The sequence below is a fragment of the Oryx dammah genome, unplaced genomic scaffold (genome assembly GCF_014754425.2).
Source record: "Oryx dammah isolate SB20612 unplaced genomic scaffold, SCBI_Odam_1.1 HiC_scaffold_27, whole genome shotgun sequence".
Lineage (NCBI taxonomy): Eukaryota > Metazoa > Chordata > Mammalia > Artiodactyla > Bovidae > Oryx > Oryx dammah.
Window position 1 is genome coordinate 41,151,890 of NW_024070211.1, and position 26,787 is coordinate 41,178,676.

The following is a 26,787-nucleotide window of genomic DNA, read 5'->3' on the forward strand; positions in this document are numbered from 1 at the left end:
CTACAACACCTTCAGGATTTGCCACACTCTGCCTGGCAACCCCAAGCCAATGACCGCGCATGGCAGGTATGCAAGGGACTGGTCATCTCCCAACATGGGACCCCTCTACCCACGGTCCTTATGCCAGAGCCCTCCACTGAACTGAGTGAGGGTTAGCCCTTTCCTACTTAATTTATCCCCCTTTTTTTACCTGCCTGTTCCTATTTCTGTTTACATCTCACAGAGTCACTCCCATCACTTTCACTACCAACTTGGACTTGACCTCTTTTTCCCAGAGGATTCAAACTCAGTCAGTTGATCCTGAGAGTGGTCCAAAACAATGGATAGCAAAAGGGACTTTCAGGATTAGGTTACTCACTGCCCAGCTGCAAATGAGGACCCTGTGCCCCAGTGGCATGGATAGTTCCCAGCAAAAAATGGCGCTATTCATTAAACTTTTACCAGTGGTGACCCAGGAGCATGTTCTGATGCAGGAGACTTCTCTGGCCAGTGCATTAATTCAGGCATTTGCGGGTGAACTATACACACAAGGACAATGGAACTGGCTGGTTATTGTAGGATATAAAGGGGCAATGAGAAACTGAAGCCACTTATTTTAAAACTAAGCATGTGAGACAAAAAAACAGCTTCCAAAGAGATATATCTCCCACAGAGAACAGACAGCTGTGGAGCCAATTTAGGATAGCCAGTCTTCAAAGACTATTGTATACTTAGCCAAGGCAAGTCTGTTTTACTAAGATCAGGGCTCTGGCTAGAAAACATAGGACTTTAAAATATGGGATAAGAATGAAGTCTCCCATAAGACTTTGGCTCTGTAGACCAAGCCCTCACAGACTACCTATCCCTCCCTATGAAGACAGCATTTCCTCCATGAGGCTCCCTTCTGAGTGAGCACCTCCCCTACGAGAAAGACACTATGGAGATGTCTCCCTTTGCGTATCAACCAGCACCCCATCTCACAAGCTGTTTCCACCTCCTCAGCTGTCTGATCAATAACTAGGGTGAAATCCCTGGAAACATGTTGGAAATAATAAGTGAAGAAGAGATTATACCCTAAAGGACCAGCAAGGATTAGCTAAGACATACAGGTAGAAGACAAAGGACTGGATTTTTGAGTGTGCTTGATCAATTCCCATACAAGCAAGAGTTTACTGACTTAAGAGACACTGTCTCAGAACACAAGATTTAGCACCCTGGCAAGGACCCAAAGAGATGATGGAAACTCACTGGTAGGGTGACTTTAAACACCTGGAGAAAGCAATGAGCCATGCTAAGTAAGTTTAAATGCATGAGTTGCCCTGAAAAGCAGTGGCAAAATCATTTAAAGCCTCAAGGAATTGAACATGCTGGAATGCATATATATGTGGGGCCAGAAGACAACCCGGAGAAGGCAATGGCACCCCACTCCAGTACTCTTGCCTGGAAAATCCCATGGACGGAGGAGCCTGGTAGGCTGCAGTCCATGGGGTTGCTACTAGTCAGACACAACTAAGTGACTTCACTTTCACTTTTCACTTTCATGCATTGGAGAAGGACATGGCAACCCACTCCAGTGTTCTTGCCTGGAGAATCCCAGGGACGGGGGAGCCTGGTGGGCTGCCATCCATGGGGTCCCACAGAGTCGGACATGACTGAAGCGACTTAGCCGCAGCAGCAGCAGAAGACAACCAGAGAGTAATATTCCACAGGAGAACCGGGAGGACACACTGTTCACAAAGGCTATCAGAAATGCAGTAGGGAGCACTTAGAACTCATTTACTCACTTAATCTTCACAAACACCTGCAAAGGTGTGCTATTATCCCACTTAATATGAGAAATATGAACCTGAGAAAGATTTAATTACTTGCCCCTAGCTATGTAGGTATTCCTAACTGAGCCAGGATTTTAAGTAAAGCTTCTGACCCTCCACAGGAGCCCCCTGACCTATTTCTGCTCTCTGAGTGCTGGGGCGCTTACAGAGGTAATAGTGCTCCCTGACTTATAGTCAAGTGCTTGCCTTTGGATTCTGACCTTTCCTAGATTCCTCTGACCCTCTGTTTCTCTTTAGTATTGTGACTTAGCTTCATCTGTCTTGAATCTGAGCCCCATGTCTGTGATTTTGTTACATATCTCTTGGTGGGGTACATAAAGGTAGAGTTTTTAATGTATGTAAAAAATTGATTTAGTTTGGACTTGCATAATAATGTTGAAATTAAGCCATAAGACCTAAGAAAAAGAAATTCCACAAAAGGAAGTGCAGTAGGGAGAGGAAATGCTCCAGTGTCACTAGGAAGCTCAGTGTGGTCCATCTCTGCAGCTTAGGGCTGACCACAGGAGAGCCAGTCAGAGAGGCTCAGAGATGGCAGTGGCGATAATGGGTCCCTGAAATGGTAAAGACCAGGCACATAACTGCCCAGCAAGAGCAGAAGATTGAAAAGATAGGCCAGAGATCAAGCTTATGCAAGACAAAAAAGTATATGTGAGCTGCACGGGGAAGTAGTCCAGACTCCGATTTGCCTTCCTTGGTTGCACCAATGTTCCTCCTTTAGCTTACACTTCATGGTGATATGGAGGGTCCCACATAAACAGCTGAATCAAGAGGAGAAAACCTGACCTAGGTTCACAGATGGATTGGCTCTAAATATTGGCAAAGGCTGAACATAAATGGAAGCTGCATTACGTCCCATCCAGGGGTGACTTTGAAAGACAGTGGTGAGAAAAAAGATCTTTACAATGACAGGAGCCTCACCTGGCACACCTGATCACTCACTTGTGTGGAAGGAGAAATGGTCCAAGGTGAGAATACATACAAAATCATAAGCAGTAAAGAAAGGCCTGATAGGGACTTCCCTGGTAGTCCAATAGCTAAGACTCCAAGCTCCCAGTGCAGGGGGCTTAGGTTCCATCCCTAGTCAAGGAAATAGATCTCACATGCCAAAAATAAGCATTTGCATGTCACAGTGACAGTCTGGCACAGCCATATAAATAATTAAAAAAAAAAAAAAAAGAATGGCCTGATAGACTGGTCAAGGGGTTAAGAGGAAAATTCTGAGTGACTGGAGAAAAGAGTTCTGGAGAAGAGGCAAGTGGATGGACAGATGGTGATGGGTACAAAGTGTAAAAACTTTTATGGTAAATGTTAACGTCCACCAGAAAGCATGGAGGCAATAAACAACAGCACAGATAGAATGGTGACATTAGATAGCTTTCATCATTAATCACTTGAGAACAGGAAAGATAGACATACAAATAGAGTACCCACCACGTCAGGGATAGAGGCTGCACGTGGTCCCAAGAGCAAGAACTTTTACTTACCAAGGCCAATTGAGGTAGTGCTATCTCTGAATGTCTAAGCTGCCAACAATAGAGACCAATGTTGAACCCATGATTGGGCACTATTTCTTAATGAAACCAACTATTAACAACCACTTGGTGGCCAGTTGACTACTCTGGGCCCCCTATGTCCTCAAAAAGCCAGTGATTCGTTCTCTCAAGAACAGATACTTGTTTAAAGTAAAGGCAACTTCTTTTCTGCCTCCACTTTTCCTGCCAACATCCCTGATCTGAGGGCTTAGAGGGACTAATCTGCAACCATGAAACCACACAGAGCATAGCATCCAACCTACCTCACAGCAAAGGAAGCACAGTAATGAGCTCATGACCATGGGAATCACTGGTCATAATGCACACAGTACCACCAAACAGCAGTGAGTCTGAAGCAGCAGTGACATGGCTTATTAAGGTGTAAGCTTAAAGGCAATAGTCCATAACAAACCTTGATGAAGGTGTCCTCAAAAATGTGCATGAAGAGGAGGATTTGCACAGCTCAAGATAAGGACTATGGTAACCAAGAAGATACACCTCCTGGTCTAAGAGGAATTCACTGGTCAGCAACCGGGAGTGCAGTTAACTTATCATCTCTAGCTGCAGAATCTTCAGGATCCACTAAGTATTTGAGCTGAGCCCATGAGTCTCTCGGACAACCCTCAGCCTACCACCGAGCCACTGCTACCCAATGTGGAACTCTTCCACGGGTCACTGGAGCTCCCTTCTGGCTGGCCAAGACTTTATCAGACTGTACAAGTCTGTGTCTCTCCCCACTCAACCCTCTTTCTTTCCCCCTTCTCCTTTCATAGCTATCAGACATGTACTACATCTGAAGAACTTTTCTGCCTACTCTTGCTCCCTCCCTTTTTATATTTCACAGGCATTTTTATTTGACAGGAATGTTTCACAATAAGTCTCTAGTTTCATTTCTAACTCTATTTATGTTTTTTCTTGGAATATATGCAATAATTAAATTTTTCTTATCAATTAAATAAAGATAACTTACATTTCCTACCTATTACCCTGCCAACGGGCCTCTACTTAACACCATGCAGTTTAAGCACTTGTTAATGACTTCAATATGTACCTATAAAAAGTCCAGTGAGTAAAGTCAGTTGTGTCTGACTTTTTATGACCTCATGGACTATACAGTCCATGGAATTCTCCAGGCCAGAATACTGGAGTGGGTAGCCTTTCCCTTCTCCAGGGAATCTTCCCAACCCAGGGATCGAACCCACGTCTCCCACATTGCAGGCAGATTCTTTACCAGCTGAGCTACAAGGGAAGCCCAAGAATACTGGTGTGGGTAGCCTATCCCTTCTACAGTGGATCTTCTCAATCCAGGAACTAAACCAGGGTCTCCTGCATTGCAGGCAGATTCTTTACCAACTGAGCTATCAGTTCAGTTCAGTCACTCAGTCGTGTCCGACTCTTTGAGACCCCATGAATTACAGCATGCCAGGCCTCTCTGTCCATCACCAACTCCCGGAGTTCACTCAGACTCACGTCCATCAAGTCAGTGATGCCATCCAGCCATCTCATCCTCTGTCGTCCCCTTCTTCTCCTGCCCCTAATCCCTCCCAGCATCAAAGTCTTTTCCAATGAGTCCACTCTTCGCATGAGGTAGCCAAAGGACTGGAGTTTCAGCTTTAGCATCATTCCTTCCAAAGAAATCCCAGGGTTGATCTCCTTTAGAATGGACTGGTTGGATCTCCTTGCAGTCCAAGGGACTCTCAAGAGTCTTCTCCAACACCACAGTTCAAAAGCATTAATTCTTCAGCGCTCAGCCTTCTTCACAGTCCAACTCTCACATCCATACATGACTACTGGAAAAACCATAGCCTTGACTAGACAGACCTTTGTTGGCAAAGCAATGTCTCTGCTTTTGAATATGCCATCTAGGTTGGTCATAACTTTCCTTCCAAGGAGTAAGCGTCTTTTAATTTCATGGCTGCAGTCACCATCTGCAGTGATTTTGGAGCCCAAAAAAATAAAGTCTGACACTGTTTCCACTGTTTCCCCATCTATTTCCCATGAAGTGATGGGACCGGATGCCATGATCTTCGTTTTCTGAATGTTGAGCTTTAAGCCAACTTTTTCACTCTCCTCTTTTACTTTCATTTTCATCAGGGAAGCCCCAAAAGTCCAGAGTTATTTATTTTTTCAACAATTATTTATTGAATGCCTACTCTGTGTTAGATACAGATATTGAAAATACAGTATTAAAGAAACCAGAAAAAAAATCCTTCTCTTCATGGAACTTACATTCTATGGGGTTAGAGAGACAGTATAATAGACAGGCTGCCAGAAATAAGCCTATCTGTACTATATTGCTCTCTTATCCTCAATAGAATTGCCTTTCACAATATGATAGCACAAAAATTAGCCTCAGCTTTTTATTATGGAACAATTTAAGAAAAAGCCATATGTTAAATCTCTGCTGCACTTTTTGGTAGAGCAACTAATTATAAAACCAGTTTGTCTACATTAGGAAAAGCACTTACTAAAAATGCACGTAGGCTGTATTCCAACAGTTTTATTGTGTTCCAACAGTTTTATTTCTAGGAATTTATCTCAAGAAAATAATCATGAATATTCAAAAGCTTTATCCACAGGAATAGTAGTTGCAGAGTTTTTACATACTTGCCAAAAATAAACTGAAAACCATCTAATATATCTAGAATTATTTAAATAAACATGTGACCATGCATGCAAGGGAGTACAGCAAGACCATTAAAAAGAATGTTGTTCAGGGACTTCCCTGGTGATCTAGTGGTTAAGACTCCACGCTTCTAATGAAAGGGCACAGGTTCAACCCCATCAGGGGACTAAGATCCTGCATGCTGCCCAGCGAGGCCTAAAAAAAAAAAAAAAGTACCTTATTCAAAAATGTGGCAAGAAAAGATGATTACAATGTATTTAGTGGTGAGAAAACTAGTCACAAAACAATCCTCCATACACTATTTACAGGATCATCTCATTAAAATGTATCTGGAAAAATATACACCAAAATACCAAAACTGTTATTTCTGGATGATTTTAACTTTGTCCATAGCTTCAAGTTTTTCTACAACAAACAAGGAAATTTATTTTTCTCTTATCTTAAATTTCTAAAAGTTTTGCTTTCACTTTTGTTTTTTGTAAAGAAAATCACTCAACATCTCTGACTTGAACATCAATAAGTAAATGTGACAAATGACTTCTAGATAGTTGATATCCTAGAGATAAATATTTTGATAGCCACAGCTCTTTCCCTCATAGCATTTTAGCTGTAAGAGGTGAAAGTGTCCTGTGGCGCCAAATAACTAGCCTAAAGGAAAACTACTACCCAAACACCAGTGTCCCCAGAAGCTTCTGGTCAGAATGTAGAACAGGCACTTAGCTGCTGAGGAATACAATGCTCCTTCAACATTCATTGATTATTGATTATAATAGATCTAACCTATGTCACAATCTTCTCCCATATGAGGTTTGCCCTCTCTCCTACCACTCCTAGTTAAGAAAAAACACACGTATGAACACACACACATGCACGCACACACACAAACTCATAGGATCCTTCAATGGCAAGTTATTAGAGAGGACTTTGTAACAAAATTCAAGGAAGGAAAGGAAAAGAACCTCTTATTCATAGTAACAGTCAAAAATTGCTCGGAAAGTGACAAGAGATTAACTCTTCCAGAATCCCAATGCTATGTGTTTGAATTTTAATATATAATTTATATATTGTTATAAACATATAATTTTTTTCAAACAAATTGTAAAGAAAAAAAAGGGATGCTGCCACTTCAAGTGTATATCTCTCAGTGAATTCACCGTTTTCATCCTCAGGATCTTCTACTTAAATTTCAAAACTTGAAAAAAAAAAAAAAAGATTCATATACCACACCAAGGTTTTGAAAATTAAAAGGTTACTGGGAGAAATAAACAAGATCTAGATTCAAAGTATATGGGCTGAGTCCTGCAGAGGAGGTACGGGATAGCCAAGTGAGGGAGAAAAATGCACCTACTTGGGTTTAGAAGACTCCCACCAAACAAACAACTTAACCTTAAACCTAAAAGAACTAGGGAAAAAGAAAACAAATAAAACCCAAAGTTAGTAGAAGGAAAGAAATCATAAATATCGGAGGAGAAAGAAACAGAGCCTGAAACAACATACTATATGATATCATATATGTGGAATCTAAAAAATAATACAAATATATGTATCAAAAGAGAAACAGACTCAGATTTTTTTTCAAAAAAAGCTTATGGTTACCAAAGTGGAGAGGAAAATGGGGAGGAATAAATTAGGTGTATGGGATTAACAAATACAAATTTCTATATAATAAAATAGATAGGCTGCAGGGATATACCATGTAGCACATGGAATTATTCTCATTAACAACCTATAATGAAATACAATCTGTAAAAATACTGAATCAATATGCTATACATTAACATAATATTTTAATTTTAATTTCATGGCTGCAATCACCATCTGCAGTGATTTTGGAGCCCAGAAAAATAAAGTCAGCCACTATTTCCACTTTCCCATCTATTTGCCATGAAATTAAAAGACACTTACTCCTTGGAAGGAAAGTTATGACCAACCTAGACAGCATATTAAAAAGCAGAGACATCACTTTGCCAACAAAGGTCCGTCTAGTCAAGGCTATGGTTTTTCCAGTGGTCATGTATGGATGTGAGAGTTGGACTATAAAGAAAGCTGAGCACCGAATAATTGATGCTTTTGAACTGTGGTGTTGGAGAACACTCTTGAGAGTCCCTTGGACTACAAGAGATCCAACCAGTCCATCCTAAAGGAGATCAGTCCTGAGTGTTCATTAGAAGGACTGATGTTGAAGCTGAAACTCCAGTACTTTGGCCACCTGCTGCAAAGAGCTGACTCATTTGAAAAGACCCTTATGCTGGGAAAGATTGAGGGAAGGAGGAGAAGGGGACAACAGAGGATAAGACAGATGGATAGCATCACCGTCTCAATGGACGTGGGTTTGGGTGGACTCTGGGAGTTGGTGATGGACAGGGAGGCCTGGCATGCTGCGGTTCATGGGGTCACAAAGAGTTGGACACGACTGAGCGACTGAACTGAACTGAACTAACATAATATTGTAAATCATCTTATACCTCAATTAGAATATTTTCAAATAAACATCTGATGAAAATATAAACTTTTCCTTAGGAAGTCATTTTTGTGCTGTGATAAGATGGGTAACTAACTTCATCCTGGGGCATCAAACCAACACGAGAGACTATTCATAATAATGCAAATATAGAAAAACAATCATTCCAAGATAATCATGAGAAATGCTTTGCAATAGGCTCCAATGTAGAAAGTTGAGGAATTCTTTAATGCCAAAGAGCACTATCTTGATCTTACACAACGTTTTTTAATGATCTTTTGAAAGCCTAAGAATTATGTTGCAATTCCACAGACTTACCACTACAGAAATTGTCTTTCATTCATATCAGTAATGAAAGTGATCAACTAGAGACCTGTTTAATTGATGTCTGGATCCTGGGCACCCACCATAGGGCTAGGCACATCAGTTCAGTTCAGTTCAGTCGCTCAGTCGTGTCCGACTCTTTGCGACCCCATGAATCGCAGCACGCCAGGCCTCCCTGTCCATCACCAACTCCCGGAGTTCACTCAAACTCACATCCATCGAGTCGGTGATGCCATCCAGCCATCTCATCCTCTGTCGTCCCCTTCTCCTCCTGCCCCCAATCCCTCCCAGCATCAGAGTCTTTTCCAATGAGTCAACTCTTCACATGAGGTGGCCAAAGTACTGGAGTTTCAGCTTTAGCATCATTCCTTCCAAAGAACACTCACGGCTGATCTCCTTTAGAATGGACTGGTTGGATCTTCTTGCAGTCCAAGGGACTCTCAAGAGTCTTCTCCAACACCACACTTCAAAAGCATCAATTCTTCAGTGCTCAGCTTTCTTCACAGTCCAATTGTCAAATTCATACATGACTACTGGAAAAACCACAGCCTTGACTAGACGGACCTTTGTTGGCAAAGTAATGTCTCTGCTTTTGAATATGCTATCTAGGTTGGTCATAACTTTTCTTCCAAGGAGCAAGCATCTTTTAATTTCATGGCTGCAGTCACCATCTGCAGTGATTTTGGAGCCCAAAAAATAAAGTCTGACACTATTTCCATTGTTGATAATTTACTTTATATGAGAGCCCCCATTTCAGATTATTAAACGCTTTTACCCTAAAATGAAAACAAAAATTAGATATTTTCAGTCATCACATTTATTCATATTGACATCACATGACTTTTGTTCTAATACACTGAGAAGTCCACAGATTTTCTGCCCCACCCCACCGCCCACAGAAAAAGCATTATAAAGAAACACCGCACAAACTCAAACTAAGGGACATTCCACAAAGAAATTTGTTTGTACACTTCAAAATGTCAAGTTATAAAATACAAAGAAAGGCTGAGGAACTGTTCCATATTGAAGGAAACTAGAATCATGACAATGTGTGATCCTGAATTAAATCCTGGACCTATAGAGGATGCGTTGGAGCAGTCTGTAAAATCCAAGTGAGACCAGTCGAGTAGAGGGGAATAATCATATCAATGTTAGTTTCCTGATTTTGATGAGGTACACTGTGGTTATGTAGGAGAGTAATTTTTTTTTTTTGGCTGCACCAAGCGACATGCAGAATCTTAGTTCCCTGACTAGGGAATCAAACCCAGACCCCCTCTAGTGGAAGGATAAAGTCTTAACCATCGGACCGGCAGAGAAGTCCCCGTAGGACAGTCATTTTAAATAGGAACTTTCACTATGACCGGTACCATTATCAACACTTCCTGGCTTTATCGTACATGTAAGATTAGGAAAATGGGCAACTTGGATATGATTCTCAGTTTAGTCACTTGCAAGGAATTCATAATGAAAGTAATGTGTTGACACTGAAATGAGAATTCACAAAGCACAATGAAAAGAATGCCAAGAAGGGCAGTAAAGAAAATAAGAGTCAAAAACAGAGGAAGTATAAAGTATTCAAGTATGGAATAAGAGCACTCACAAACGCAGACATCCAGTCGGTTGTAGATCTAGGGTAGTAATCAAGGGTAACAGGTATACGACGCATAAACATCTAACCTCACACCTGATAGCTTTTACCATATTTGTCATCAGAAGATCAGTGTTCTGTTACCATTTTTATCAAAAATTAATTATAAATACTACTCAGCAATTTAAAAAAGAACAAATACTGTTACATGCTATATGAATAACCCTCAAAAACATTACAGGAAATGAAAAAAAGTCAGACACAAAACACAACATATTATATGGTGCCCTTTATATGAAAAGTCCAGAAAAAGCTAAACTATAAAGACAGACAATAGATTAGGGGCGGCCTGAAATTGGGGATGAGGAAGGGAATGGGGATTATTTGTAATCCTCATTTGATTATAGAAAACAACTCATCTTTAATCGCCAAACTGAAGCTCAATGCCTTAATTTTCTCATTGGCTATTTAGTCACAATTACAGTTCCTAGCTCAAAAGGGCCCTTTGAAGATCAAAGGAGACAACACAGGTCAAAAGTCTAGAACAATGTCTGGTACATAGGGCTCAACATGTACATACACATATCCAGCTTAAAATTTCAGAAAATAAAATGCATGCAAAAAAATATGCATGTAATAAATGGTAAACATAGAGAAAAGTACAAGTTCATACTTTAAAGATTCAGCATTAAGTATAGTTCATCCTAATCAAGGTAAATAATTTAAAAGACTTTAGGAGAACTTTTAAAATATGTACAATCAAGTACAAGAACACATGAAAATTATTAAATATACTGTTATTTCCCTAATATTTGTGGTCTCAATGAAGTATAAGGAAATGTTAAGACTCCTCCTCAGCCTTTCATCTTCTTGACATTTTGATGGGTAATTTCCTGATTTTTTTAATTACATGATTTTTCACAGTTTTTCACATTTTTTCTATACATAAAAGTCCTTTATTGAAAATTGGCTTCAACTAACATTTTTACTTTATTAACATTTTTATATAAGGAGAAGTCTCTTATTTAAGAGACATATATAAGAGAGACTTCTCTTTATATAATCCAATATAATTCTGAACCAAAACTCTAGAAGCCAGTACTGGTGAGAAAGGCACTGACATAGATACGTACACTCTTCCACGTTTTCTCATTCTTTAAAACATGTGCTATGGTATTGGATGCACCAAGTTCTCTTCCAGTAGGTGTCAAATAATGATACAGGTACTGCCTCCTGAACTCAATCTGTTCACGGACTCTTTCCATACAGGTATACAAAGTGAAAAACTGCTAACTCACCACTCCACCAAACAAAGAAAAAGTTGTTTAATTTTAATCCTTTGAAATAACTACTTCATCGAATATAGCCTACGTATCTTTGGTTAAATTATTTTCTCACCGGCATCAACATTTATATTCCCCTATATTATCTGTATGACGATTTATAAAATGAACTTCTGTTTTCCTTATTCTATCATTCCTTAAGTATTACCAGATAAAGTTCCTAACGTGAAGAGAAAATAGAGGCAAATTTCAATATTTGATAAATTTTATCATGGTAACTTTGAAAACAAACTTACTCTTTAAATTGCATTATAAAAAATACATTACTCTTCACATTCATTTTACATGGAAATATATAATCATTTGAGTATTTAAATATAGTTTCTCTTTAGCAAAATCATGTCACTCAGAGCCTGAGTTACACAAAAATTTAAACACACAAGTCCAAAACACACTTTACACACTGTCTACATACTACAAAATTTGGAATAATTATAATAAACATTTATGCAAGATACTGAGCAAGGACAAGATTAATAAAACACTCACTATGGCTATCACTTGATTTTTTACTATTAAAAGAATTTAATGCATACTTGAATACACACACAGAAAAATCCAATTTTTATCTAATATGTAAATTAAGCCCAAACAAATTTTGACAAAGGGACACACTTGTATCCTACCAAACTCTGAAAGTTTTTCACCACTTAGTTTAAATTATAACATTTACGATTTCAAGATTTCAAGCCTGTCTAAAATAACAATGACTACAGGAACTTAGTAAACATTTCAAAATGCTTTTTAAAATCATCAGGACTATTTTATACTTTAAACTTTAGATATAAACTTTTTCTTAAGAAAAAAAAGGTACTTAGAAGAGTTTCCAATGTGAAAATGGTAAGTAAATTTTCTTCAAGTTTTTGATCAGTTGAATTATAAGAACTTTCCTCTCTGCATGATGTAATCACAGTAGATATGATACATCACAATTACATGGTACATTTTTTTCCATATGATCTCTTGCTTTTAAACTGACACTAAAAGCTTGCAGAATGTCTATTAACAGTACTCAAGAGAATTACATGTCTACTTCATAGGGAAAAAAGATACCAATAACCACAAGTAGAATATTTTTATGAATTAATTGCTTATTTACTTCCTAATCAGTAGGACAGTTTTCTTTCTAAATTAAAATTGGAGGATTATTCCAAATTAGCAGCTGACAGTGATATTTTAAGAAAAGAAATTAAAATATTTGAATATAGGGTAAGTTGAAGTTGCTCTGCAACTAAAAATATAAACATTTGTCCATTTTAAAACCAGATTACTGCTTTAAATTTAGAAGTAAAGAAATTATTTGGAAAACTCACCAGTGGCCACAGGACTGGAAAAGGTCAGTTTTCATTCCAATCCCTAAGAAAGGCAATGCCAGAATGTACAACTACTGCACAATTGCACTCATCTCACATGCTAGCAAAGTACTGCTCAAAATTCTCCAAGCCACGCTTCAATAGCACATGAATCGTGAACTTCCAGATGTTCAAGCTGGATTTAGAAAAGGCAGAGGAACCAGAAATCAAATTGCCAACATCCGTTGATAGAATAAGCAAGAGAGTTCCAGAAAAACATCTACTTTGACTACACCAAAGCCTTTGACTGTATGGATCACAACAACTGTGGAAAATTCTCAAAGAGATGGGAATACCAAACCACCTGACCTGCCTCCTGAGAAATCTGTATGCAAGTCAAGAAGCAGCAGTTAGAACTGGACATGGAACAACAGATGGGTTCCAAATCGGGAAAAGAATATGTTAAAGCTCTATATTGTCACCCTGCTTATTTAACTAATATGCAGAGTACATCATGAGAAATGCCAGGCTGGATGAAGCACAAGCTGGAATCAAGATTGCTGGGAGAAATATCAATAACCTCAGATATGCAGATGACACCACCCTTTTGGCAGAAAGCAAAGAAGAACTAAAGAGCCTCTTGATGAAAGTGAAAGTGGAGACTGAAAAAGTTGGCTTAAAGCTCAACATTCAGAAAACTAAGATCACAGCATCTTGTCCCATCACTTTACGGCAAATAGGAAAACAATGGAAACAATGAGAGATTATTTTAGGGGGCTCCAAAATCACTGCAGATGGTGATTGCAGCCATGAAATTAAAAGATGGTTGCTCCTTGGAAGAAAAGCTATGACCAACCTAGACAGCATATTAAAAAGCAGAGACATTACTCTGTCAACAAAGGTCCGTCTAGTCAAAGGTATTGTTTTTCCAGCAGTCATGCATGGATGTGAGAACTGGACTATAAAGATGAGCGCCGAAGAATTGATGCTTTTGAACTGTGGTGTTGCACAAGACTCTCATGAGTCCCTTGGACAGCAAGGAGATCCAACCAGTCCATCCTAAAAGAAATCAGTCATGAATATTCATTGGAAGGACTGATGCTGAAGCTGAAACTGGAATACTTTGACCACCTAATGTGAAGAACTGACTTAATGGAAAAGATCCTAATGCTGGGAAAGACTGAAGGCGGGAGGTGAAGGGGAGGACAAAGGATGACATTGTTGGATGGCATCATCGACTCGATGGACATGAGCTTGAGTAAGCTCCAGATGTTGGTGATGGACAGGAAAGCCTGGCGTGCTGGGGTCACCGAAGAGTCAGACACAACTCAGCAACTGAACAGCACTAAAAGAAATTATTAATAAAATACAACGTAACACCATAACATACCCACAGGCTAAATAATGGCACCTGAAATAAAGCTACATTTAGAAACCAACTGTTACACTGTACCTAATTCTGAAGTAACACATTTTAACTTCTGAAAACATGGTACACTGATCAAGTTTCAATTAAATATGCTTTATACAATATAGAAGCTGAAATTCATGTTTCCCTTTTAGCATCAATGACAGAAAAGGATCCAGTTTCCTTGACTTAGCAGAATAACCAAATGAACCTGTACCAGCACAACCAGTGTCCCTGAATAAAAGATCTGAAGAACTGCATATCTTGACATCTTTCATTTGAACTATTAAAATCAGTTAGCAGGTTGAAGGAAGGCCAAACCAATGTACAAATACAGCTTTTCATTAGCAAAATGGGGCTCCACTTAGGTTATCAGTTTCATTGGTGGTGGTGGTTTAGTTGCTAAGTTATGTTCAACTCCTGCGACCCCATGGACTGCAGCCCGCCAGGCTTCTCTGTCCATGGAATTCTCCAGGAAAGAATACTGGAGTGGATTGTCATTTCCTTCTCCAGGGACTCTTCCCCACCCAGGGACCGAGCCTGGGTCTCCTGCATTGCAGGTGGATTCTTTACCGCCTGAGCCACCAGGGAAGCTGGTAGAAAAGCATAATCACACTGGCAAGATCATTTTCCCCTTAAGATCTAGTAATGCTAAAGAAAAACTTACAGATTGTATATATACAATATGCATGTGTCTCAGTGAAGAAAGTTGAAGGCCTGCAGATACAGTTTAAGTGAAACAGGAGTCTGTTATGTCTTTAAATTACCAAGCAGTTTTTTTTTTAAAAAACTGGATTAAAAATGAAATCTCATTCTCTGTAACGCTTTTGAAAGAAAGATAAATTGTATTTTGTGTGTGATTATTTAGGTTAATCCCACTCAAAAGCTGAGATAATCTATTAGAACTTCTTTTTAACTACCCAGTTAGAATTGACAACACTACTTTGAAACACACAGAAAATAACTACATATTCATCTGTTCCAATTTTTAAAAAGTAAATAATAAGAGAGCATTTTATGTTTGCCACATTCATTCTTGCTGCTGACATGAGACACAATCATAAAAAATAAATGGGACATGATTGAAGGTAGAAAATGGTATATATATTGTGCTAAATTATGTAATATAAATTAAGATGAAGCTCTTTCACAACAAAGGGACAAAGGGCATTAAAAAAAAAAAGACCCTAACACTAATTTTAAATGAATATTGAAAGTCCTGAAAAATAAGGCTATAGCAAAATATTTGAAGGTTCATTTTTTCCACCAAAGTTAGGAAAGCTATGTAGACTAGGTAGTACACTAGGTACCAAATGTATTTTCAACTGAAGCACTGAATCTTCAACCAGCCCTTAACAGAAACATCTCTAGTTTACTTCATTACCTCATAATTTGTTATTAGAGAATCGAGTCTTCATTCTGTCCGAATACGGTACACCAGAAAACAAACTTCTCAAATCATATGTTCTAATAGGTCTACACGGCTTTCTCTGCTGTCTTCTAGGATGTTTTCTATTGCCATTCTTCTTACTTCGCGCAACGCTGGAAGATGTCTGCACACGTTGCTTAGAAGAGCCTGCTATAGCTCGTGACTGCTCTTCAGCTCCTGCTGACAGAACTGAGGAGTTTGAGAGCATATTAGCTGGTTTCTTCGCCTTCTTTAACCTACTAACATTAGGTTTTTTCTTCTTAATATGGGTCCTAACAAAAGTGCTCCTGGGCTGATATTTGTGACGCAAAAAAACAGAGTATTTTGGAATATACTTTTTAATTATATCACTTAGTTTGCTCTGAATCCAAATCGACCGTTTTTCTGAAGCAATTCTGATATTTTGCTGGGGAATAACTGAGCTACAACCTTTTTTGGGAGAATCTGGCTTATTATTTGCTGATACCTTCTTTCTCTGATTTTTGCTTTTACTTTTCAAAAACTTTTTTCTAAATGATTTTGATGAAGTTTTGGCAACATCATGACTTGAAAAAGTTGACTGGAAATTACTTTCCTTTGAAATTTCACTAGAACTAAAAATCTTGGATTTTTCTGGAAACACAGAAGATTCACTGGCCTCCTGACGCGACTTCAGTTCATGTCCTACTGACACTGTCATAAAAGGTACTGAAGCAGAGCTTTGTACATAAGGATCATTATCTTCTGCATTAGAATTTAAGGGGCTAACATGCATTTCAACACAATTATTCCTGTCAGACCCTGGTACTTCTATGTTCAGAGGAGGATCAATTACAATTTTCTTATTCAATGGGTCATAACAATTAAAGGAACTCTGGTTAAATTTGTACTGTATGTTAATATCCCAATTATTTCTACTACAGGGCCTCTTCTTAGAGAAGCTGTTGGCTTCACCTTTCTTCAACTTAATATTTGAAGAAAGAATATAAATTAAGGTATTTCCTTGCAAAGGCTTCAAAACACTAATACATGATTCAGGAAATTCATTTTTTTTAACTTTCTCTCTTGTTTTCCCATTGTTTTGTAAAAGTAAACACTTCCTTACTGGAGAGTCTTTCTCTTGTCCACTAATTCTTCTTTTTGTCCCTGGCTGACTTGTGAGATTGGTTTGAGTTCTATGGCTAACTTTTATAGCCTGGCCTTGGGAGGCAGCTTGCCATGTTTGTTCACGATTCCTTCCTGTTGAAGGATAATGGTTAGGTTTATCTAAAGCCACTGAGAAGTCATCAATATCTGAAATACCACCTACATTCTCATCACAATCTGAGAGAATTTGAATTGATGTGGTATCCTGATTGAGGTCAGTCCAGGTCATCTTTTTTTCTTCATTCAAGATTTTTTTTTTCATTTTTCTCATCTCACAGTCGCTAACAAAGCAACAGTAGAAATGATCTTTCTTAAATTCCTTCATGAGAGCACTCATTTGCACATCATCTTCTTTCATTACCCGAGACCGCGTTTTCCCCACGATTGAAGGAGGCACGGGAGGCAAGTCTTCAGGAAGTAGTTCATGAAGATCATCTTCTATGACCTCCTTTGCTTTTGCCAAGTTCCTTACAGAATCAACCATGGGAACAGAGTCTGAATGGGAATTATTATGGTTTATTTCTCTCTGGTCAAAAGACATCTTCTTAAATAGGTTGATCTTATTAACAGCTTCTTGAGGCCAGTCATTGACAGACTGGAGAGAAGGATCACGTTGAAAATTCACCCCAGAACCACAAGGTTCACAGCTCATACTTTCTAGATCAGTATGTTTTACCTTCAAAAGGTTTTCTTGATCAGGCATTTGATGGATCACCAATCCAGGAGATGCATTACAATCTGTTGCAGAAACACCAGATTCACAGTTCTTATCTTTTAGGCCAATATTTTCTACATCTTTCCAAAGGCTGACTCCTTTGTCAACCTTCTGCTGTCGCTGAGTTACTGGCTGAGAAGTCTCCTCTCGTTCAAAGTTTCTTTTAGGACCACTATATTGACAGCTCTTATCTTTGGGGTCACTATATTTTGCCTTTTTTTTTTCAGATTTTTGCGACTGGTAAGTCATGGACTGATGAGAGGAATCAATTTGAAAACTCAGTTCAGAAACATAAGGCTCACAGCTTGTCTCTTCCAGAATAATATAGTCTTGCTTCTGCTTTACTACTTTGAAGACCTTTTTGGAATGGTTTGTCACTGATTGAGGAGAGGCTTCACAAACATATCTTAGGTCAGAATCACAAGAGTCACATTTCTCATCTAGGTCAAAACTTTGTGCATTTATACAGCTGATTTCTTTGACAGTCCTTTGAGGTGAATCAATCACTGGGTGACAAGGGACATCAGAATCTGAAATCACTTCACAGTCATTATCACTTGCTCTCAGGTCCACAAACAGCATCTTATCTGTTTCTCTGTCTGACTCTTCGTTTATCACTATTTGAAGAGGAACATCACAATCACACATTATTTCAGAATCCCTAGGTTCACTAACCTCTTCTTGCATGCCAAGGTACTTTTCCATCTGAAGGTTTATTTCTTTGCAAACCACCTGAGGTTGAGCAACTCCTAACTGAAGATGAACACCAGAATCACATTTTATTTCAGAAATACTAAGTTCACAGTTCTTGTTTTCTAGGTTATTCTGATCCTCCTCTTGCAAGTTTATTTCTTTGACAGCCACAGCAGAATGACCAGCTACAAAGTCAACATCAGAATCATAACTTACTTCAAAATCACCTAGTTTGTATCTCTTATCTTCCAGGTAAATATGGTCTTCCTCCCAAAGACCTATTTTTTTAACAGCTTTTCTTTGAAGCTGGCCAGTCACTGACTGACGAGGATATTCAGAAACAAAATTTATCTTAGGACCACAAGGATCATTGCTTTTATCTTCCAAATTGGCTTGTTGCCCTTCCAAATCATGGTGTGGCTCAACCACTGATTGGAGAGGGGTATTTGAAGCAAAAATGATTTCAGAATCATTAGGTCCATAGCTCTTAGCACTCAGACAAACAGGTCCCTCCCTCAGAAGATTCATTTCTGTAACAGCCTCTTGAACTTCATTAGCCACAGATTGAAAAGCTTCATCAGAAACAAAGTTTATTTTTGAATTACTAGGTTTGACAACCTTATCTTCCAAGTCAACATGCTCCTTCAGAAGGTTTGCCTCCTTAACAACTTCAGTTTGGCCAGCCACTGACTGAACACGGACATCAGAGTCAGATTCAATTTCAAAATGCTTAGGTTCGTCTCTCTTATCTTCCATGTCAACTTCATCCCTCCAAGGGCTTATTTCTTTAACAGTTTGTCTAAGCTGGTTGGCCACTGATTGAAGGGGGTCATCAGAATTAAAGTTTATTTCAGAACCACAAGATTGATTGTGCTTATCTTCTAGTTCAGTATGCTTTTGCTCCAAAATAGTTATCTGAGGATGATCAACTACTGACTGATCCGTGAGATCAGAATTCAAACTCATCGCAAAACCACTATCTTGCCTGTTCTTATCTTTCAAGTACACATGATTTGCATTCTTGAGGTTTATTCGTTTAACAGCCACTTTAGGTTGACTGGACACAGCTGGAAGGGAAACATCAGAATTATGTATTAATTTAGAATCATTAGGTTCATCAACCTTATTCTTCAGGCTCATATCCTCTTCTTTCTGCACATTTGTTTCTTCAACCACTTCCTGAAATTGTTCAGTCAATGGCTGAAGAGGGTCAGCAGAATCAAAATCTATTTTACCATCACTAGATTTATTGTTTTTATCTTCCAAATGAACATGTTTTTCCTTCAAAAGGGCTAGTTGAGGTTGGTCAATGACTAAATGAAGAAGGTTATTAGTATTCAATATTTTTTCAAAGCCTCTGGGTCCAGTACTTTCATCTTCTGGGTCAACATGGTCCTCCTTCAAAACAGTTGTTTGAGATTTTTCATTCATTGGCTGAAGAGGGACATCAGAGTCCAAAGTTATTTCAGAACTACTATATTTATCACTCTTGTTCTCTAGAACAACATGTTCTTCTTTCTGAACACTTATTTCTTTAACAGTTATTTGAGGTTCAGTCATTGAATAATCAGAATCTAAACTTATTTCAGAACCACTATATTCAGCACTTTGACCTTTTAACTTAACTTTTTGAAGCCCTAGTTCTTTCACAATCAGTTCCGGTTTGTGAGTCACTGACTGAACAGGGATATCAGTATCCAAATTTGTTTTAGAAACTTTTAACTCAATACTCTTATCTGTTAAATTTACGTGTTCTTCTTTTTGGTTTATTTCTTTAATAGCTATGGAAAGATGACCAGTCACTAAATGAAAAGTACTACCAGATTTCAAACTGCTTTCAGAAACAACAGGTACATTATCCTTATTTTCTAAGTGTATAATCTCCCCTTTCTGAAGGTTTCTTTCTTTAATAGGATATTCAGAATGTCCAGTCATTGAACGAAAAATATCATAATCAAAAATTTCAGAATCACTAGATTCATTTTCCTTATTTTCTAAGTGTACCCACTCTTCTTTTTGAGGATTTAGGTTTTTAACAGATTCTTCTGGCTGCTTAATCACTGAGTGAAAAGGGATGTAAGAAGCCAAACTTATTTCAGAACCGGTGGGTGCATCATCTTTCTCTCCTAAGTGTGTACACACTTCTTTCTGAATGAATGTTTCTTTAACCACTACTTCAGGTTGATAAGTCCCTGAATGAAGAGGCACATCAGAATCAAAAGTTATTTCAGAAACACAAGGTTCACTACCCTTATTTTCCAGATCAATAGGATCCTCCTCATAAACAGTTACTTGAGATTGGTCAACTACTGGGGGAAGAGGACCATCAGAATAAAAAGAACTAATTGATTCAAAGCTCTCATCTTCCAGGTTAACATGCTTCTTACTTATTTCTTCAACATCCAGCTCAGGATACTCAGAAACCGACATAAAAGAAGAATCAGAGTCAAAAGTGGACTCAAAACTGGAACATCCGTAGCTCTTAACTTCCATGTCAACATTTAATGCTTTCAGATTTATTTCACCACAAGCACCTATAAGGTGAGAATCAAAACTGAGATCAGAAATGCTAGACTTAACACTCTTGTTCTCCAGGTCAGGAGCTTCTTCCTGAGCATTTACCTCTTTGACTGCTACTTGGGATTGGGCAGGCACTAACCGAGGATCTGTTTTCATCAGATGAAACTTTATCTCAGGACCATGAAATTCACAGTTCATATCCACAGGGCCATTCTTTTCTTTCCAAAGATTAATATTTTCAACATCCTTCTGAGGTCCATCAGACACGGTCTCAAGAGAGACATCACAATCAAGATATGCTTTAGCACTACTGGGTTTATAATTCCTATCTTTTAGAGAGACGGGCCTATCCTCCAGGTTTTTTCTTTCACTGACAGCCATGTGAGGATGGTCGAAGACTGACTGAAGAGAAACATCACAATCAAAACTTGTTTCAGAACAACTCGATCCATAGTTCTTATCAACCAAGCTGATCTGAACCTTCTTCTGAAGTTCTGTTTCTGCGACAGTCACTGGGAATTGGCCAGGCATTGACTGAAGCGAGGAAACAGAATCAGCACTTATTTCAGAGCTACTAGATCCATAGTTCATATCAACCAAGCCAACGAGCACCCCCTTAGGAAGGTTTACTTCTTTCCCAGGCTGTTGGCAGCAGTCAGCAGTTGACTGAAGTGAGGCATCACAATCAAAATTCATCTCGGAATCACTGGATTCATAGCTTTCATCAACCAGCCTAATATGCATTACCTTCTGAACACTTTCATCTTTCACTTGAGTTCTGCTGGTAGTCAACTGAAGGGAGTCATCACAATCAGATCTTATTTCAGAAATATAAGATGTATTATTCTTATATTGCAAATCAGTATGTACTTCCTTTGAAAGGTTTATTTCTTCAACAGTCACTTTGGATTGGTCCATCAGTGGATAAAAAGAGGAACTGCCATCAAAACTTACTTCAAAATCTCTTGATTCACAGTTCTTATCTTCTTGGCCAGTTTGCTCCCCCTTCAAAAGGTCTGGTTCAGCCTCTTCACAGTGATCAGATGCTGACTGAAGAGAGCCACCAGCAGACTTCATTTCAGAACTCACTGCGATCTTCTGTTCCAAAAAGACTGACTTGTTAAAAACCAAATGCTTTCCTTCTTGGTTATGATCCATATTAGGAAAGAATTTCTCATGGTGCTTTGGAATGTCATCTTCAAAGATTCCTATATTAGAAGGCATGTCAGTTTTACTCAGGTTGACTACTGGATTTACTGCAAATTTAGAAAGGGATTCCAATTTTAAAGAGTTTTCAGTACCCACAAATTCATGGACTTTAAAGCCAGTTGACAATGCTTTAGTCTGAGAATTTACATCTTCCTGTAAGGTCAACTTATCTGAATTTGTACATAAAGTCTTTCTGTTTAACTCTTTAGGTTTCTGATATAGAACTGAAGAAGTTTCTGGATGGGACGGTAGCATAGGGTTTCTAGAGCCCTTGTTTAGCTGTTTAAGGTATTTGTCAGCTTTGTTTGGGTCACATTTCTTAACTAAATCCAAATGGACTCCAAGTGATAAACCAGTAGTAGTGTCAGTTGTAACTGGTCTTTCATGAGAACTTTCAGGTAAACAACTAATAGGAGCATTAGAAATCACTGATGAACATATTACACTTTGTCTATTATTTGTACTGTGACCAATACCAACTGGATTAAACTCTTTCATACTGCTCTCAACTTTATGAATGAACTCCAAGGGATGCTGCTGTCCTTTCTCCAGTTTTTGAATAACTGATGGTCGATCTGAAACACTATGCATATATCCCTGAGGCCTAGAATACAACTTTTCAATGGGTTCAGATGCCTTGGTAGGTATCTCTTCTCTGACTCCAGCAACATCCTCAGTCTTTATTTCAGGACTAAAATCATCATTAGGAACCACTTCTGAAGGTGACACAGTAGTCATATGAAGTCTCTCATTTTGCATTGATCTAAAAAATAAGGGGGAAAATTCCATTAAAATATTTTGACATCCGTTTAAGATTTTTCAACGCATAATAAATGCTATGTTCTTTCTATCCTGGGCCAGATTCCTAGAACAGAGAGTTTCAAAATAAATTAATTTTGTAACATTTGGCTAAGGACAGAAAGGAAGGTAGAATCATAAAATCAAACAAGTTGGAAATCCCAAAGGATTCTATGAAACCAGCATCACCCTAATGCTGTACCAAACAAAGATATCACAGACAAAGAAAAAATTACAGGTCAGTATCACTTATGTATTGACACAGACACAAAAATGCTCAACAAAATATTAGCAAATCAAATCCAACAATTCATTAATGGGTCATACACCATGATCAAGTGGGTGGTTATTTTATTTTTCTTATTTATTTTTGGCTGCACTGGGTCTTCCTGGGTAGTGTGCAGCCTTTCTCTAGTTTTGGGGAACAGGGCGACTCCTCCTTGAGGGGCACGGGCCACTCACTGTGCTGGCTTCTCTTGTTGTAGAGCACAGACTCTAGACCCGCGGGCTTCAGTGGCTGCGGCTCATAGGCCCTAGTTGTGGCACACAGGATTAGTTGCTCCACGGCATGTGGAATCTTCCCGGACCAAGGATCAAACCCGTGACCCTTGCACTAGCAGGTAGATTCCTATCCACTATCACTAGGGAAATCCACTGTGGTTATTTTAGATTTAACATTTGGGGAAGCTAGGTGAATGTTACACAAGAAACATTTTGCAACTAAATTTTTTAAGTCTGAAATTATTCTAAAATGCAAAGTTAAAAAATAAAAAATATTTTAATGTCCATAAACTTTAGCCCAAAAGTTCACAGTCTAGAAGTCTACTCCACAAAAAGAGTTGGATGTACAAATATGTTTGCTGAAGCATTGCTTATATACACTATAAACTGGTAATTTATACTGACCTCAAGATAGGTTAATTCCATCTTTCCACCAGCTAAGAAAACAAATATATTTTCCTAACTTTTCCCCATCATAACTTTTTCGTCATTTGCTAAGTTTTTGGTTGGTGACTTGCAAAGTGTGCAAGAAGTTTATCCTTTATTCTGCTGCTAGGACTAAAGTCAACTAATACTGTATTGGTGTGCTAATGATCTATGTTGCTTTATCTTATACAGTTGTAGCAGCAAACTCATCAGAGTACATAATCTGATTTTCTACCAAAGTTCTTCTTCAACATAGGACATTAACTTTTTAAAATGTTATCAAAACATTTCTTTTTATTAAAACAATCAAAATATATTAATAAAAGAGTAAGCTATCAAGATACTGACAAATTATAAAAATAATCAATTCTGTTTTACAGAGTAGCACAGAGTTAGCAAATAGTTCCATTAATGTGCAATTAATTTTTACCTTGACTATCCTTACTTAGCTACTATCACCAACTTTTGGTTACTAATCTTGTTAAAGTTATGTTTGTTCCCACCTTTTTACCCTGCTTAATCCTGTGACATCCGTGATGATACATATTTACTGGCCTGACTTTTCTTTAGAAAAAGCATAGTGTAGTCCGTATCTTTTAGAGTGAGATTTTTGTTACTTAACCTAAGAAAAAATTTTAAACTGCAAAGATAAGTTACTAGATAAAGGTTCACTTTATATTCCCTGATTCAAAGGTTCACTTTAGGAAATATTAGGACGTTAACACAAACATCTACTGTAATATATAACTACGTACTAATATTCCCTAGAGAAGGGCATGGCAACCCTCTCCAGTATTCTTGCCTGGAGAATCCCACAGACAGAGGAGGCTGGTGGGGCTACAGTCCACAGGGTCGCACAGAGTTGGACACAAGTGAAGCAACTTAGCACACATGAATATACTAATATTATTTCACTCAGTTACTCTACCTGCTTTCTTGATAATGACATGGGTGGTGCTGCAGTACATCCTGCAAGAAACGTTTCATCAAACTAGCAGCACCCATCCGTTGTCTTTTCTGTGTGATCAAGGATCTGTGATAGTCACTGGATAGATGCTAGGAAGTAAAAAGAAAATGAATGTTTCTAAATATTCTAATGGGTAAACACACTAATGGGTAATACTCATTAGTAATGAGAGCATCACAATATAGATTCATCATACTCCTGGTAAAAGTATAAATTGATATACCCTTTATATAAAGCAATTCTAAAATACGCATCTGAAAACCATTTAGTGACGACGCTCAGTCATGTCTGACTCTTTGCGACCCCATGGATTGTAGCCTACCACGATCTTCCATCCATGGGATTTTCCAGGCAAGAGTACTGGAGTGGATTGCCATTTCCTTCTCCAGAGGACCTTTTAAGGGCTGCACAAATCAATGCAGAATATTAGAGGACATGGAGCTCACTTCTCCCCATGAACATATCAAAAATACATCTACATGTTGAACAGTTCTCACTGAAAACTAACTGGAAATGAGTAAAAGGACTCCTGCACAACCATGGCTGTAAGAAAGATACACAGGAAGGGCAGGAAGGGTACGAAGGGAAGAGAAACAAGCAAGTGGTTTGTACCTGTGCTCAGGGGAGGGGATTCAAAGGCAAAGGGAGACCAGTCTCTCTAACGGAAGGGTAAATGACCCATACAACCATTCTGTTTTTCACTTTCAGTACAGTATTCAGTAAATTACATGTTACCCAGTCATTATAAAATAGGCTTTGCATTAAATGATTTTGCTCAACTGTGGGCTGATGTTAAGTATTCCAAGTACTTTTAGGGTGGGCTAGGTAAGCTGTGATGTTCAGTAGGTTAGGTGTGTTAAACGCATTACCAACTTAAAAGACTTTCAAATTATGATCAGGATGTAATCCTACCCTTCTGCCTCAGGGTCTCTATCCTTGCTATCCTGTCCCTCTAACCTAGAAATTCTGCACCCTCAAGATATAAATAAGCCTGATCCCCACAATTCATTCAAATCTCAGCTCAAATGTCACTTCTGTAACCTCACCTGGCCACTCTACCTAAAATCGCACCTTCTTCCCTATTTTACCTTCCTCGTATCACTTATCACAATCTGACACACTATGTACTAAATTTATGTGACTACTTATTTTCTGTCTTAGTGCATCAAACTGTAAGCTTCATGAATGAAAGAAACTGATTTTGTTCATAGCCATATCCCTACAAGCCACATCTCCTCATTAGTAGATTCTCAATATGGTCTGTTAAATGAATCGCATTATGTAAAAGAAGGGAAAGTTATGAGTAGGTCCTTTGTGGTATAACCATAGTAATAGGATCTTCTCACCTGTTCCAGGTTATTATAGAATACACAACAAAAACCGCAATATCCTGATCTGTTCTGCATGTTGAAAAACCAAAGTCAGATGGCTATTGTCCTTGAATACTCAAACTGGAAGAAAAGAAAAATGACAAAAACACAATAATTCCTTACTACCATGAAGAAGATAGCCATGATAACACCATAGAACAGAAATTCATTCTTGAGTCCTACTCACTAGTATTTCTAATAATTATGAGAATAGAAAAGGCTACTATGTGCTACTGAACCAATCAGTGAGCCTGCAATGAACTGAGACCTTTCTATCTTTTTTTTAAACTGAGGAATATTTGATGCACAATATAAGTTTCAGGTGTACAACACAGCACAATTCACAATTTTTAAAGGCTATATTCCACTTATAGTTATTATAAAATATTGGCTATATTCTGTGTATTGTTACATATCCATGTAGCTTCTCTATTTCATACATAATTCTTTGTACTTCTTAATTCTCTGCATTTATCTTGCCCCTCTTTTCTTCCCTTTCCACCCTGGTAACCACTAGTTTCTTCTCTGTATCTGCTGCTGCTGCTGCCAAGTCGCTTCAGTCGTGCCCGACTCTGTGCGACCCCATAGACGGCAGCCCACCAGTCTGTTTCTTTTCTGCTATATTCACTAGTTTATTTTTTAGATTCCT

General features: G+C 38.4%; 1 protein-coding gene across 1 annotated transcript in view; it reads right to left on the reverse strand.

The window, feature by feature from the left end:
• ZDBF2 (zinc finger DBF-type containing 2) overlaps positions 1-26,174 on the reverse strand; it is a 105,876-nt gene extending 79,702 nt beyond the window's left edge. The window contains exons 1-5 of the mRNA XM_040227920.1: positions 26,115-26,174; positions 24,730-24,857; positions 20,202-22,839; positions 19,774-20,069; positions 15,917-19,656 (exon numbers count right to left, since the gene is read on the reverse strand). Coding sequence (XP_040083854.1) covers positions 15,917-19,656; positions 19,774-20,069; positions 20,202-22,839; positions 24,730-24,857; positions 26,115-26,174 — 6,862 coding nt within the window. The remainder of the gene's footprint in view (positions 1-15,916; positions 19,657-19,773; positions 20,070-20,201; positions 22,840-24,729; positions 24,858-26,114) is intronic.
• Positions 26,175-26,787: the final 613 nt, after the last annotated feature.